The sequence below is a fragment of the Pangasianodon hypophthalmus genome, chromosome 26, assembly GCF_027358585.1.
Source record: "Pangasianodon hypophthalmus isolate fPanHyp1 chromosome 26, fPanHyp1.pri, whole genome shotgun sequence".
Classification (NCBI taxonomy): domain Eukaryota; kingdom Metazoa; phylum Chordata; class Actinopteri; order Siluriformes; family Pangasiidae; genus Pangasianodon; species Pangasianodon hypophthalmus.
Genome location: NC_069735.1, coordinates 12187205 through 12204573, shown reverse-complemented (window position 1 = coordinate 12204573; position 17369 = coordinate 12187205). Strand labels below are relative to the sequence as shown.

At 37.9% G+C, this 17369-nt stretch overlaps 1 protein-coding gene across 2 annotated transcripts; it reads left to right on the top strand.

Annotated features, from left to right (window-relative positions):
• The first annotated feature begins 1637 nt into the window (after positions 1-1637).
• On the top strand, positions 1638-16775 carry dis3 (DIS3 exosome endoribonuclease and 3'-5' exoribonuclease). Of its 2 annotated transcripts, none has more exons than XM_026931982.3 (21): positions 1638-1958; positions 4761-4918; positions 6085-6278; positions 6402-6475; positions 6593-6760; positions 7513-7674; positions 9011-9127; positions 9443-9580; positions 9798-9944; positions 10091-10207; positions 10379-10480; positions 10560-10624; positions 10792-10876; positions 11049-11176; positions 11469-11555; positions 11645-11801; positions 12943-13157; positions 13753-13921; positions 14047-14205; positions 14837-14962; positions 16411-16775. In XM_026931982.3, the coding sequence occupies exons 1-21, from the start codon at positions 1740-1742 to the stop codon at positions 16477-16479; spliced, it is 2856 nt and encodes a 951-aa protein (XP_026787783.3). In that variant the 5' UTR covers positions 1638-1739; the 3' UTR covers positions 16480-16775. The 2 variants fall into 2 exon arrangements, with proteins under 2 accessions (XP_026787783.3, XP_053085980.1); XM_053230005.1 differs by lacking the exon at positions 1638-1958 and adding an exon at positions 4170-4232.
• The last annotated feature ends 594 nt before the right edge of the window (positions 16776-17369 follow it).

The following is a 17369-nucleotide window of genomic DNA, read 5'->3' as shown; positions in this document are numbered from 1 at the left end:
TTGCACATCCTTGCAAAAGTGGTGAAGTGAGTATAAAATGCGTTTTGATCGCAATGTGCAACTTAAGAAAGCTCCAGCTTAAGAAAGCAGGACAAAAGCAGATACAAATATAAAGAAAACGAGTGGGACTTGATTGTGTTAATCATATATAGAATTATAAGCTGTCCCCCATTAAAGATATATACAATATATATCCAAATGTATGTGGACACCTGACCATCACACCCATATGTGGTTCTTCCCCAAACTGGTGCCACAAAGTTGGAAGCACACAATTGTATATTATTTCTTTGTATGCTGTAGTATTACAATTTCCCTTCACTGGAACTAAGAGGCCCAAACCTGTTCCAGCATGACAATGCCCCTGTGCACAAAGCAAGCTCCATGAAGACATGGTTTGCCAAGGCTGGAGTGGAAGAACTTGAGTGTCCTACACAGAGCCCTGACCTCAACCCTACTGAACACCTTTGGGATGAACTGGAACACTGACTGCACCCCAGGGCTCCTCGCCCAACATCAGTGCCTGATCTCACTAATGCTCTAGCTGAATGAACACAAAGCCTTCGCAGAAGAGTGGAGGTTTTTATAACAGCAGAGGGGGGACTAAATCTGGAATGGGATGTTCAACAAGCACATATGGCTGTGATGGTCAGGTGTCCACAAAGTTTTGGCCATATGGAGTATATAAACACTGAAAATGTTGAAAGTCTTTGTACAAATCATGTGACAATCAGCATCTCAATGCTGAAAACTGTCCAGCTGTATCCAACTCAATCAGCAGGGATCCCTGTGCCTTTTTTTTTTGCCTTTCTAACACAGCAAGAACAGCATAAACAATCCGAATATAGCGCTGCGCTGTGAGTCATAAGGGCAGTGGACCTGTTTACTGGAGTGTGGGTGCAGTTAGGTGAAGACGATGAAAAACTCTTTTGGATGAGTAAACAGGTCAGGTCAGAGACACACCAGGGTGTAATGTGTGTGTGACTTGTCTGTCTGGGTTATCTCACACACACACACACACACACACACACAGTGACTAGTGCTTTGGTACAGTGGTTTTGTTGTGACATGAGCATCAAACCATTGCTAAGAGCATCTTATCAGACCATGATGAATCAGCAAGTGATCTAGTGACAGGCTGTGGTCAGTTATATCCCCCACACAGGGACAAACATGCTAATATAGCTATAATAACTCATTATGATAGTTCAGTGTATACTGTAGGCCTAAACACACACATACGCACACAGCCTTCCAAAATAAGCAGTAAGGACGAAAATGGAAATAATGACAGAACTGTTTCCAGATACAAGCGTATAAGGAAAAGCTAAAACAAGAGTTTTCTATAATACTGGTTAAAAATACGTTCATTGAGCGATATATCAAAATGGTGTGTAATGTCTCCCTCTAGTGGCCAAATAATTTAAAACACACCAAAACAGTTGGCCGATTATGATTATGCGCAGAGTTCAGATTTCAATCACTTGCATCGATGTACGATCATATAAAATTACACACGTGTTCATTAACACAATTTATTTATTTTTTAGTTGTGTAACATTATAATTTATTTTGAGTAAGCATATAATTAATATAGAGGCCAAAGAAAACATTTTCGTTACTGTAAAACCCCGGAAATGTTTGTGGTTGGCCCGGATGTCGGATAGACACACGTGGGGTTCCTGTGCCTTGTGTTTTCATAAATGTTTTGTGCGTAAATTTGACAACTACCGCTAGCCATGTTAAAGTCCAAAACGTTTGTTAAAAAGACCCGCTCGGGTGGCGTGTTGAAAATAGTACGTGAACACTATCTGCGGGATGATATTTGGTGCGGATGTGAAGTTTGTAGCGAATGTAAAGACGAATCTCCGGTACTGCAGCGTGATGCCTGTATAGAGAGCAACCTGTGCACCTTTCCTCACTATCTCATCCCGGACACTAATGTAGTCCTGCATCAGGTATGAGTTTAAACTATCTCATCCCGGACACTAATGTAGTCCTACATCAGGTATGAGTTTAAACTATCTCATCCCAGACACTAATGTAGTCCTACATCAGGTATGAGTTTAAACTATCTCATCCCAGACACTAATGTAGTCCTACATCAGGTATGAGTTTAAACTATCTCATCCCGGACACTAATGTAGTCCTACATCAGGTATGAGTTTAAACTATCTCATCCCAGACACTAATGTAGCCCTGTATCCGGTATGAGTTTAAACTATCTCATCCCGGACACTAATGTAGTCCTACATCAGGTATGAGTTTAAACTATCTCATCCCAGACACTAATGTAGTCCTACATCAAGTATGAGTTTAAACTATCTCATCCCGGACACTAATGTAGTCCTACATCAGGTATGAGTTTAAACTATCTCATCCCGGACACTAATGTAGTCCTACATCAAGTATGAGTTTAAACTATCTCATCCCGGACACTAATGTAGTCCTACGTCAAGTATGAGTTTAAACTGTCTGATCCCGGACACTAATGTAGTCCTACATCAGGTATGAGTTTAAACTATCTCATCCCGGACACTAATGTAGTCCTGCATCAGCTATGAGTTTAAACTATCTCATCCCGGACACTAATGTAGTCCTACATCAGGTATGAGTTTAAACTATCTCATCCCGGACACTAATGTAGTCCTACATCAGGTATGAGTTTAAACTCACTATCTCATCCCAGACAATAATGTAGTCCTGCATCAGGTATGAGTTTAAACTATCTCATCCGAGACACTAATGTAGTCCTGCATCAGGTATGAGTTTAAACTATCTCATCCCGGACACTAATGTAGTCCTGCATCAGGTATGAGTTTAAACTATCTCATCCCGGACACTAATGTAGTCCTACATCAGGTATGAGTTTAAACTATCTCATCCCGGACACTAATGTAGTCCTGCATCAGGTATGAGTTTAAACTATCTCATCCGAGACACTAATGTAGTCCTACATCAGCTATGAGTTTAAACTATCTCATCCCGGACACTAATGTAGTCCTGCATCAGGTATGAGTTTAAACTATCTCATCCCGGACACTAATGTAGCCCTGTATCCGGTATGAGTTTAAACTATCTCATCCCGGACACTAATGTAGCCCTGTATCCGGTATGAGTTTAAACTATCTCATCCCGGACACTAATGTAGCCCTGTATCCGGTATGAGTTTAAACTATCTCATCCCGGACACTAATGTAGCCCTGCATCAGGTATGAGTTTAAACTATCTCATCCCGAACACTAATGTAGTCCTACATCAGGTATGAGTTTAAACTATCTCATCCCGGACACTAATGTAGTCCTGCATCAGGTATGAGTTTAAACTCACTATCTCATCCGAGACACTAATGTAGCCCTGCATCAGGTATGAGTTTAAACTATCTCATCCCGGACACTAATGTAGTCCTGCATCAGGTATGAGTTTAAACTCACTATCTCATCCGAGACACTAATGTAGTCCTACATCAGCTATGAGTTTAAACTATCTCATCCCGGACACTAATGTAGTCCTGCATCAGGTATGAGTTTAAACTATCTCATCCCGGACACTAATGTAGCCCTGTATCCGGTATGAGTTTAAACTATCTCATCCCGGACACTAATGTAGTCCTGCATCAGGTATGAGTTTAAACTCACTATCTCATCCGAGACACTAATGTAGTCCTACATCAGCTATGAGTTTAAACTATCTCATCCCGGACACTAATGTAGTCCTGCATCAGGTATGAGTTTAAACTATCTCATCCCGGACACTAATGTAGCCCTGTATCCGGTATGAGTTTAAACTATCTCATCCCGGACACTAATGTAGTCCTACATCAGGTATGAGTTTAAACTATCTCATCCCGGACACTAATGTAGTCCTACATCAGGTATGAGTTTAAACTATCTCATCCCGGACACTAATGTAGTCCTGCATCAGGTATGAGTTTAAACTCACTATCTCATCCGAGACACTAATGTAGTCCTGCATCAGGTATGAGTTTAAACTATCTCATCCCGGACACTAATGTAGTCCTACATCAGGTATGAGTTTAAACTCACTATCTCATCCCGGACACTAATGTAGTCCTGCATCAGGTATGAGTTTAAACTATCTCATCCCAGACACTAATGTAGTCCTGCATCAGGTATGAGTTTAAACTATCTCATCCCAGACACTACTGTAGTCCTGCATCAGATATGAGTTTAAACTATCTCATCCCGGACACTAATGTAGTCCTGCATCAGGTATGAGTTTAAACTCACTATCTCATCCTGGACTACAACTTCATCAGGTTTATTTTTACAGACCTTTACTTGAGTGAGGAAATTGTGAAAACTACGGGTACATTGTGAATTTTTACTGAAAATGTTTCTGGGCCAGAAAAATGTAAATAGAAGCTAACACTTAATACACTAGTGAGTTATGTTCCATGGCAAAGTTGTGAATCTCTATTTCTCTACAGTGTTTTTAAAATTATATAATTATTATAGAGCTTGAAACATTTTTAAAACCTTACCTTTAAGGGTAGATTTCTGTTGCACAGAATGAGGCGTGAAGTACAGATAGTGTGTGTGTGGTGGTGTTATTTTTCTAAGAGTAAGTGGAGTAAATGAGCTATTTCATTTTGTTTAGTACAATAATTCAGGTGAGTTGTGTATGTTCCTCATGATTTACTTAAATAATTATCTTGCATGAGTGAGATATTACAATTAAAAGTGCAAAAGAAATACTTCAGTTTTCTTAAGCAGTTCCTCTCTGTTTAATGCTGACAGATCGACATTCTGGAGGATCCCCTGATCAGGAATGTGATCATCCTGCAGACGGTTTTACAGGAGGTCCGACACAGAAGTGCTCCAGTGTACAAACGGATTAAAGATGCTATCCATGACAAGGAGAAACATTTTTATACATTCACTAATGAACATCACAGGTAGTGACCCTCAATGGATAAAAATTGATGGGACTAATAATGATTACTTCTTTTTATTGTGACTAAAATTATTTATTTGGAAATTATTTAAAAACTAGGAACTTGGCATTTCACAAAATAACTCTTCACTCCAAATGACATTTCCTTAAAGGTGCAGTTTGTCATTTCAAAAAAGTATTTCTAAACCTACAATAGTCATATAATTTCAAAGATACTATAGATCTAATATCTCTTACTATACATTGATGCTTATTTCCTTTGGATTAGGTTTTTGTTTACATTTTTCTGGCCCAGAAATGAGCTCCACCCCCAGCTGCAACAGAGCTGCTCAGCTGTGCTTCTTTTTAAATTGATGAGGCGTATGTAGATTCACCAGAATAGAGAAGGCTTGCGGATGTTTTTTTTTAACAGTTGCTGTTCACCTTTCAGACAGTTTAGAGCACAAAAAATCACAGACTAAGCAAAACAGCAGCTTGGAAAAACTCCTACAGATGTAGGATTAAAGATAACCTCAGGTGTTCTAACCCTACGCCTTAACAAAACTTATGTATAAAGTCATAGTTACTTTTAAATTTAGTTTGTCAAAGCTATGACCTGTAGGACATGTTTGTCCTTTGTAATGGCCCAAAAGATATTTTAAAATGAAAGGTTGATCTCCCGTAAGGAAAAATTTAAAACTGAAGTGCCTGGTTTTATCACTGGCCATTGCTGTCAGGTACATGAATCTAATAGCTAATCTTTTTAGATCTCCTCTTCTTTGTTCTCTATGTGAAGTAAATGATGTAAATTCTCCAGAACTGCATTTATGATACTAAGCTTGTGGGTCTGCAGTAGTGGTACTAAAGACACTAAAAATACTAGTAGGACTAGAGGAATTTTTAATTGAGTTCAGAGAATCAGAAAGGAAATCAGTGGCTATAAAGAAGAAATATAATTAATGGATTATTATACAGCAGTATAATAGTGTGTTTAACGCTGATGTATTTAAATTATAATGACAATAATATATAATGTATTACTGTATATAAATATATTATATAATATTGATTGGACGCCATATTTTTTTTTTCTTTTTTGTATTATTAAGGATGATTCCAGCATGTTTGTATATGAAACGTGATACAGATATGTAAGTGTGACACCACGTTGTTTGTGTTCAATCCCAGGGAGACATTTGTTGAAAGGGAGCAGGGTGAGAGCGCCAACGACCGCAATGACCGAGCCATTCGCGTGGCGGCTAAGTGGTACACAGAGCACCTGAGCAAATCACCGAGCGGTGCAGAGCTGAAAGTGGTGCTGCTCACAAATGACCGCGCAAACAAGGAGAAAGCCGAACAGAGCGGCGTGATCGCTTACAAATGTATGTAAATCAGAATGAACTCATCAGGCTGATTGAGGATTAATTCATGCTTGGTCTTTGTTTTATCTAAGCTAGTGTTGGGAATGTTTAGGTATGGTTTTATTTTTTAAATCTTCTGTGCAGGTGAGGAGTACATCAGAAGCCTGATTGGCAATCCCGAGCTGGTGGACAGACTGGCACTGACCTCTGATGATCAAGTACGGACCATGAATTAAGACAAGCTGCAAATTTTTTATTCGTTGAACCCAAACATATTGGATTTAAGTGTCAGTGAATTTCTCAGTTTAATTAATTAATTAATGTCTTTTTGCCAGAATGAGATCAGTGGCAGTAAAGTACTTTTCCCAGAGCATCTGCCTCTGTCCAAGATTCAGACGGGTATCAAGAGCGGCGCCTTTCTGCAGGGGTCGTTCCGGGCAAACACCGACAACTACCTGGAGGCTACCGTCTTCATCCATGGAGAAGGAGACAAGACCACGGAGGTAGGAGAAAAGAAGTACAAGTTTCTTCTTGCTGTCTATGAGGGTTTTTTTCAACATGGGAAAACAAACCCAAAGTACACCTGATGTTCAAGTGGTTGAATTTGAGAGAACTGAGAAATATGAACAATGTGAGCAACTGAGAAATATGAGCAATGAGCTTAAGCTAGCTACTGACTGAGGACAATTTAGCTAGTTATCATGTAGCTGTTTTTATATATGATGAGGTGTTAGTTCACACTTAAAGAAATGTGAGGGGAAAAAACACAAATGTAGGGAAAAAAAATAGAAGTATCTTCTAGCTGCCTGTGAATGTTTTGGGGAGCTGTAGAAGGTGTGTTATTTTTTCTTTTTTCTTTTTCTTTTTTTTTTTTTTTGCGTTAGTATAATGTCATCTCCTTGTTTTTATTCTAACACATGAACACAAACATGAAAATCAGGCAATACATAAAGGCAAATCATGGAGTTCAGTAATATAATCATACTCTGTTAATAATTATTATGCTACAGGAAGTGGATAACGAAAAATGTCTGACAGGCATTCACAACAAAATAATAGTACTTTTTTCATCTGAGCACGGCATAGAATAGTTCTCTGGAAGTTATTAGTAATTAATAAAGTGCCACTCAGAATTTGCAAATTGATTTCTTTTCTTTGACAGAAAAATACACAGGATTATAGCTTATTATTTTGCATTGCGCTGGAAGGATACCATAAAGATAGAATTACAAACGCATGTCTGTGTGTGTGACAGGTTCTCCTCCAGGGCCTGCAAAACCTGAACCGGGCCGTGCACCAGGACGTTGTGGCTGTGGAGCTCTTCCCCAAAGATCGCTGGGTCGCTCCTTCTTCTGTGGTGCTGCAGGACGATCGGCAGAATGATGAAGACACAGAGGAAGAGGAGGCAGAGAAGAAGGTGATTACAGCACTGATAGATGTAATTAAAAAGTGTAGCTGCTGGTATCAGTTTTTTTTCCCTGTATAGGTAAGCAAACACGTGATACCCTTGCCATTGGAGTAGCTGAATTTGTGAGAATGCTGTTGCTAGGCAACTAGCACTGAGCTTAAGCTAGCTAATGACTGAAGAAATGAAATTTTCTTTAGCTGTGCTGGTAAATTACTAGTCCACTGTAATCACACTTCAACCGCAAACTGAACTTAGCTTTTATATAGACTATAATAATAGAATATAATCTATTTTATATAGATTTTTTATATTTTTATATATTTTCCACAGATACATTGGTAAGTTAAGACCGGATTCAGTATGATTAAACAGTTATTTAAAATCAGTAAACATGGCTCTATTTAAAAATGCCGCGTCATACACAGTGTATAAACTAGCTAATGGCTGAGGCTAATGGTTTAGCTAGTTAACATGTAGCACATAGCCAATATATTTATGTTATATAGATAAAATAAAGTAGACTGACAGTAGAAACAAAACTGACAAATGTAAATTTTTTCTTCATATGTGTTGGAAAATTAAAAAAAGATTGAATATAACTAAAATTACACAGTTTAAATTTAGAAAACATTGCTCCATTTAAATACAACACCAGAGAATGGATAAATTAGCTAATGGCTGAGGCAAATGATTTAGCTTGCTAACAAATAATTGTGAGGTTTTTCATATAGACAATGTTAAGGCTGAGTGACAGGAATGTTAGTGTTTTTTCAGATGTGTTGCTAAATTAAGTAATGATTTAGTATGACTAAAATTACACAATAATTTAAAAACAGCATAGCTAATGGCTGAGGCTAATGATTTTGCTAGCTCACATAGCCGTAAAGTCTTTTATATAGACAATGTAAAGGCATAGTGATGGTGGTAACAAGATAGAATTGTCAGGAATATTAATATTTTCCTCACATGTTTTAGTAAGTTACTAAGAAAAGTAAAGCTCTATTCAATTGAACTCGCACATTAATTACATTTATCTATGAACAGAAAGTGAATTTCTGTTGGTTCTGCTGTATTGAGAAACATAATGTTGTGTCACAATTCATAATGAGCAAATTCTTTATTATTATTATTATTTTTTTTTTTTTTTTTTAATAGAATCACTGAACACTACCTAGATTAAGTAGCTCATGTGGGGTAGGATTGGTATCTGTTCATTTAGAAGCTAAATTTAATTCTTTACAAGATTTATTTTGTATAACAAATTAGGAATAAAATAGATTTGTGTTAAACCCCCTGATGTGTTGAGACTTTCTAATGGTCCACCTGTTGACTTTTCTGGAATCAGCTGGAGAGCCCTGTACCGGATACCACTATGCTAAAGCCCACTGGCCGTGTGGTGGGGATTATCAAGAGGAACTGGCGGCCCTTCTGCGGGATGCTCAACCAGTCTCAAATCAAAGAGGTAACAGAATGTGGTGCATTCGTTTAGCTTGGAATGCAGTACATGTTATGATCAATAATGATCTAAACTATCACTTTTCACTCATTGAGAGTTTTTTTTTATGTCAATAACTTGCATCAGTGATGGATATAGTTCCTATAAAAATGATTGGCACTGCCACTAGCTTTGATCTGGTTCTTGAGGAAATACTTTTAAGTAAATTTGATAATGTGTAATACACCTTCAGTAGTTTTGTGCAGAAAATACAGATTGTATTTTAGATTTAAATTGTTCTCAAACTGGTAACATACTTTGTTTCTGCAATGTAATCCACAGGCCACCAGGCATCTGTTCACTCCTGCAGACAGAAGAATCCCACGGATCCGCATCGAGACACGTCAGGCCTCCACTTTGATAGGCCAGAGGATCATCGTGGCCATTGACGGCTGGCCGAAGAATTCCAGATATCCCAATGTGAGTTTGTGTTGATGGGCTGCTGTAGTGATATCTGGTATCATGTCAGGCCTGGTACTGCATCAGGGAGGGGGCTGGATGTTATTTAACAAAAATCTTTGCATCCATGTAGCTGTTTTATATACATATGAGTTTTCTAAGTGACACTTGCATATACGTAATAGCCTTTTTGCATTTTATCCATGATTATGTATTAATATCATGTCGTCTATCACAGGGTCACTTTGTGAGGAACCTGGGAGGGGCAGGTGATAAGGAGACAGAGACAGAGGTTCTGCTTTTAGAGCACGACGTTCCGCACCAGGCTTTCTCACAGGCCGTGCTCAGCTTCTTACCCAAAATGCCCTGGAGTGTCACAGAAGAGGTAAAGACTAGCTGTAGTGTGTCCGTGCCACCAATTAACAATAAAACTGTTCTTATAAGTAGTGTGCTGTTCTTCATTTATTCTTTTAGCCATAGTTCTGCGCATTCATTCACTACTTGTTATTGAAAATATTGCCTTCTTCTCAGGATCTGAAAGTGAGAGCGGATCTGAGGCACCTGTGTGTGTGCAGTGTCGACCCTCCTGGATGCACAGACATTGATGATGCCTTACACTGTCGTGAACTGGACAACGGAAACCTGGAGGTGTGTGTATACATGTGCAAGATTTTATAAATACAGTAAATTCACAGTTTTCAAAAAGGTACACTTTCTGAAAGAAACTAGTTAATATCACAGATGCATATGGTCATGATATGTCATCAGATATAAGTAAAATATTTCTTATATACTGACTACTGATGCTTACTGCCTCAGGTCGGTGTCCATATTGCAGACGTGAGCCACTTTATTCGCCCAGGAAACGCGTTAGATCAGGAGGCAGCCAACAGAGGCACCACAGTCTATCTGTGTGGAAAGGTAAACACGTACCATGTACAAATGCAGTTTATCCCATAATATAATTTTGTGTAATTGCGTCTGTTGTATTTTTCCACAGAGGATTGATATGGTTCCTGAGCTTCTGAGCTCTAATCTCTGCTCTCTGCGCTCCAATGTGGAAAGGTAATTTATCCATCACTGGGATTGATGGCACACAGGCCAAGCCTCCTCCACTTGACAGTGACAGACACCACTGCCACACAGCTGTACTATACACATTGTTCTGAATCATAAATATTGACACCCCTGTCAACTCTCACTGACTGATTTTAATACTTCTGTCCCTGCAGGTTAGCATTTTCCTGTATTTGGGAAATGAACCACAACGCTGAAATCATAAATACCCGCTTCACCAAGAGTGTCATTAATTCCAAGGTAGGCACCGATTTAACATGGCTTTTCAATCCATGTGCTAAATTATCCTCTACATCTCACAAAAATCTTAGATAATCACTCGTTAATATTTTACATTTGTGCCTATGCTTATGAAAACTGCATTTGCTGAGTGCAGTTATCAGGTATTAACAGAATTGTTATGTCCTTCCAGGCCTCTCTGACATACGCTGAAGCTCAGATGCGAATTGATGACTCCAGCATGAACGACGACGTCACCAAGAGCCTCCGGGGTCTGAACAAGCTGGCCAAGATCTTAAAGGGCCGGCGAATTGAAAAAGGGTAACAGCAACATTTAATGAAGCAGTTTGACCAAAATATTTAATGCAAGTGGATGGCACCTGGCTTTCATGATGTCATTTGTGTGTTAATCAGTGTTTGTCTCACTGATTTTTACATTAACAAGTCTTTGTGTAAAGAGCATGCGACAATATCTTAAACTGAAATAAAGTCATTATTAGATTTTAAGAATAACTTTGTCACACTTTGTACGACACGTTTTTAACTATGATTCTCAAGCAAATCTCCTCTCTTATATTCGAGATCTTTAACAGGATGATTGATGTCATTGCAGGGCCCTGACGCTGTCCTCTCCTGAAGTGCGGTTCCACATGGACAGTGAGACTCATGACCCTATAGACCTCCAGACTAAAGAGCTAAAGTGAGTCCAGAATTTAGAGTTTAGTTAAAAGAATTGTTTCACCACAAATTCACTGTGTTGGGTGTTGAACTTTTTGTACATTTTCCCAGAGACACTAACTCCATGGTGGAGGAGTTCATGTTGCTGGCGAACATCTCTGTGGCCCAGAAGATCTATGAGGAGTTCTCTGAGTGTGCTCTTCTCAGGAAACACCCTGCGCCTCCTCCATCCAACTACGACATCCTTATCAAGGCCGCCAAGTCAAAGGTACGTGTTAAACCTACCTCTTAACACCGGATCCTGTGCTCATGCAGCATAAAGTGTAAACATTTAAGCAAGTGAGCAGTTATCTTATCAGCAAGCTGAAAAGTTTGCATCCCTGTTGACATGCTCTAGTCACTTCATTGGAATGTGTCTCATTAAGGTGAGTAATGGGCATGAAAAGTTCACTCTCACTTTGCAGAGAGTTGAAATTAGGAAATCAGCCTACTATAGAACATTTCAATATTGAGCTAAAGAAGGGTGTGACAAATAGAATTTTAGCGAGATCATTACCAAGCATAAAAAACGTGATCCAAAAATGGATAGAAGACTGAGATGTGAAGGCACGACCAAAGAAGAAAAAATATCTTGGAAAAACAAAACTTCCAGAGATTTGCAAAACTCCAAAACTTACAGCAGGAAAACTGAGAGTCCTTTGAGGCAAGTGAAATTAAAGTCCACATTTATTATATAACAGAGTGTTGAATTCTTTTTAGTAATTGGTCAGAAGAAGAAGCTTTATGTTAATACGCTGGTTGTAATACGTTATCGTTTTTATAGTAACAACTTTCACTGGGACTTGTATGGCAGATAAATGGATTTTGAATAGTGTATAATTGTTGATATGGTGAGTTTTTCTGTGAGGAGACATTTATTTAGCCTTTATGGAAGGAGTTTCCTGTGTCACAGCTCTGTAAAACCTAGAGGTAAAGTTTCTTCATAATATGACAAGCTGCACTGTTTATAGCTGCTATAATGTAAGTGATAACTAACAGCTAACAGGAAGTAACTTGTTTTGCTGAAATTCCACAACAGTGTTAAGTGTAGCTAAAAACAGATAAAAATGCAATTTGTTATTCTTTAATAAACAACAAAACATTCTGTACTGTAAAAGAAATATTATTGAAAATATTATTGAAAAATAACTTTGATGTGGTAACAGATGACATAATCTCGTCATTGATTATTTTCCTATAATAGAATGCCCCATTGTGTTTTATTCTTAACAAACATTATTTGGTCATTTTTGTTGCTTGTTGAACATCTGTGCAACCAAACACTGATTAAATTTTCTGTTATTTCCCATGATTTTAAAAATAAAGGGTGTGCAAACTTTTGCACTTATCTGTACCCTTTTCCTCCTCAGAATCTAGTGATCCGGACGGATTCTGCCAAGGCTCTGGCTGATTCTCTGAACGAGGCCACTCTGGAGAATTTTCTCTACTTCAACACACTGCTGCGTATCTTAGCCACACGCTGCATGATGCAGGCCGTTTACTTCTGCTCGGGGATGGACAGCGACTTCCACCATTACGGCCTGGCCTCACCCATCTACACACACTTCACCTCGCCCATCAGGAGGTGAGGGAGTCTCACTTTCACACTACAAGCCATAAGAGAGACATGCATGCTGACTACTGGTTTATAGTCGAGATTCCGAGCTGGAATTTTATTTTGGAAAATCTATTTGAATGGAAAAAATGAGGGCAAAATCTGGATGAAAATCCTGGTCGAATGAAAAGAATAAATGCAAAACGAAAACATAACAGGTAGAAAAATTTAAATAAAGGAATAACACATGAAAGTTTTGATATTTTAAAATTAAGCATACAGGAAAGTATATAGTTATTTTTTCCAAACTTGTTTTCATAAGCAGTGTTGTTTTTTTTTTTTTTCCTGAAACTTTGGATTTAAGATTATTGAACCCCACACAATTAATATCTGAAGCCTTAGAGAGAATAAGAGCACTGAGCCTCCTCCTGTAACCTTTGCCAATATTTGCTAGACACTTGGGGTGTCATTATTGGGGTGTCAGTAATTTAGCCACAGAAAGCAGTGCTTATGAGATTTTTTCAACTGTTGTGTTTCACATTTGGAGTAGAATGCTAAATTTTTTTAAACAAATGAAGCTCCACTACTATATAATTGAGCCAATTTTTTTGTTTTGTTCTTGTAGGTACTCTGACATCATAGTGCACCGGCTGCTGGCTGTGGCCATCCACGCTGACAGCACCTACCCCGAGCTCATGGACAAACACAAGCAGTCAGCTCTGTGCAACAACCTCAACTACAGACACAAGATGGCGCAGTATGCCCAGAGAGCCTCAGTGGCCTTCCACACACAGGTTGAGCACAGCTGCTAACATGCCAGCGCTGACTGACAGTTCAGTGCAATTCATATCATGGATGCTTCCTCTTTTCACTTTTAGACCTATTAAAACACAAACTGTATGACATTTTTGCCCAACAGCTCTTCTTCAAGAACAAAGGTATCCTGAACGAAGAAGGCTTCATTTTGTTTGTAAGGAAGAACGCCATCATCATCCTCATCCCAAAGTTCGGCCTGGAGGGCACGGTGTTCTTCGAGAACAAGGACAAACCGGGACCACGGCTCAGCTTCGACTCTGAGGTTCACAACTGAAATACAACATTTAAAATATTTTAGCCCAAAATGTTGCTGATGATGAATGATTAAATATTTACAGAGACGTTTCTCAGTGAGGATGATGATTCCCCCAGTGAAAACAAATCCTTCAAGAATAGTTCAGCCAATATATAGCCAATCAGCCAGCATATAGTTTTTTGGTTTTGCCCTGGAGGCTAATTTTCCTAATAAGTAAGGAAAGCTTATAGCAAACTAGGGCACTTCTTGAAGAGTCCAGAGTCTTCTCATTTTCATTCCTTTCTCAGCTTTTATAAACTCAGTAATGAACTTGGTCACTATGAGGAAACAATGTTGACTACTAAACACAAACTGTAGGAGAAATTGTATTTTACCACGAATACACAGATGACCACTTCCTCGCCATTATTTGTAAAAGAGCCTTGGCTACAGATTTAGCTAAATACCAAAATCAGTCAAAGTTTGTTTTAAGTCATTCAGCTCATTTTTGAATGTCTAGTAGTAACAATTTGATGTAAAGGCATTCCTCTGAAGAGCTTCATCACTTTGACTCAATGAGGAAATGTTTCTAAAATTCTAACACACATCCACACATCCTTGGCTTCATGCATAATAACTTCTTGTTTTTCCTTGCCAGGGCCCCACTCTGACCGTGGCGGATCAGCACACTTTCCACATGTTCGACAAGGTGAAAGTGACCATCAGTCTGGATGCCTCCAACATCCAGCACCAGAAGATCAGGATGGCTCTGTTAGAGCCAGTGGTGAGTGAAGTCATCATGTCATTTTCAGGTCCTTTAAAACCTGAGTCAGGGCCCTAGAACTGGAATTGTGAACCACTGTCCCAGGTGATTCAGGACTGATTCACTTCCTGGAACACCTGGAAATGTATAGCCCAGTCGTCCAGTCATATAAAACACCTGGGAAATGAGAAAATGAATTAAATGTCAATCAAGCTTTTTGAGATATAGGTCTATGTAAATACATATACATACGCACAATGTTGGCTAAGGAGGAAAAAAAAAAAAAAGGTAAAATAGGACAAAAAGATAGTAAAATGGTGGTGTAGTTTGGAAAGCTGTAGTGCTTAAGCAGACAAACAAAAACTTTTTATAATGCTCATTTGTTATATAAAAATAAAGTGTGTTATAAACTCTGCTTTGCATTTGGGCCACATCGTACCACCCCAGAGCTGATTATTTCCTATAATAACTGTTTTACTCCTGCTATACCACAGCAGTTTCCCAATGATGAAAATTTCATATTTATTACAGAACAACTCATACATTTTATCTGTTCATAGTTATATTTAATTTTCCTGTTATCATTTACATTATAGCAACTGTAAGCAGTCATTCCTTCACCGGCCTGTCTTTTTTTTTTTTTTTTTTTTTTTTTTTAAGTTAAGACAAATAAATGTAGCTTGTCGTGTTCCTGATAAACAGCACAACGCACAAAACCGTCTGTCCTGAAGACTTTCCCATAGTGAAAAATTTAAAGCAAGACTCCTTCTCTAAATGTTGAATAAATATTAAGTTTCAAGTTTATTTGTCATATGAACAAAATGTCAGAGACAGTTGTACATTGAAGTGCTTGTTGTAAAGTTCAGGTACTCTACAGCTGTGCAATGCACAATATGTACATAAGAAGAGAAGGATGAAGGAGAAGAAGGAAGAGGGGGGGAAAGTATCTGAATGTCCACCATACAAGTCCCTGTGATTTGCCTTGCAGCCAGCACTACTGTCATGAGTTGTGCTGTTAAAGAAAATTAATCAACACCTTCTGACCAATCAGAATCGAGAATTCGGCAGCACCGTGTTGTATTACTGATTAATAATGTTCATCATATATTGCTAAGCTTTCCTTCATGTGTTACTTGGTAGTTATTTCAAGGTGATAGTAACGTTGTTGTTTTGGTTATTTGGTATTTGGTTATCATCAACCTGTTAATATTTTGGTTTAAAAAAATGATTAGAAAATATTTGGTTGATTTATTTCAATTTTAAGTTTTAAATTATGTTTTAAAGGTCATGAGGGGTCATATTGCTAATTGTTTGTGATAAAGTAATCCTAACTGTTTGTAAAAAGTAAAATTTAATACGTGTAATATATGTTATTTTAAACTCAGAGAATATTAGGTAGTTACTGTGCTATAAATATGTATTATGGATACGTCTCTGTACCGCATATTAAAAATCTCCTTCTCTTTCAGATCCCGGGTGTCAGTGTGCCGTTACCAGAACTAGAACCCGAGGCAAAGAAACCCAAACTGGATCGCTGAGACCTCTGACTGCCTTCACCATCTGTGTCTAGTTTCTTATTTTAATGCTCATTTTTAAATCTCTGTAAATATTCTTTTGCTCAGTCGGGTCTAGGAGTTATAATATAGAGACATGGAGCTCTGTATGAATTGTAGGTCAGTTTCAGGAGTGTGTGATTGGATTTCTGGGCGATACATTATTCTGTTTCACTGAACGTCACAAAACTGGCCTTTGGTTCAGGAACAAATGGATTATAAATTTACCGACATTAACAGCAGAACAACTGTTATTAATTAAAATGAGTTTTTTAAACAAATCTCTGTGTTTTTTTTGTTTTGTTTTTTTCTCAAGTTGGGTCAGTCCAAAATTCAAATGGATCAAAATAATTTTTAACATTAAAAGAAATGTTAAAGAAAGCCATTTTAGTGCCCTTATTTTTATTTTTACATGTGATTTTTGCACAAATCATTTTTTCACATTAGCTATTTTACGATTTCATTAATTTTCACATGAATTTTTTTTTAAATATTCATTTTTCTTCTGATTTTTTTACGAGATTCATTTATTTTAACATGATTCATTTTTCACCTTATTTTTACATTAATTTATTTGCACACAATTTTCACATGGGATTTTTACACAATTTATTTAATTTTTACAGGAATCATTTACTTTCACATGTAATTTTTACTGATTATGAAGATTATTTTCACACATGATTTTTACATACTTCTACACAATTCATTTTTCTGAATCCCACTCCCACCAGCTCTAGAAGAAATTCTGACCAGTCCTACCTACTCCTGGAGTTATTTTTATTTGTAGCTGCTCAAAATATTTTCTAATGAACTTAGTTGGTTCTGTTTCCTAAATTATAATCAAATTTGTCATTTCAACCACCACAACCCTG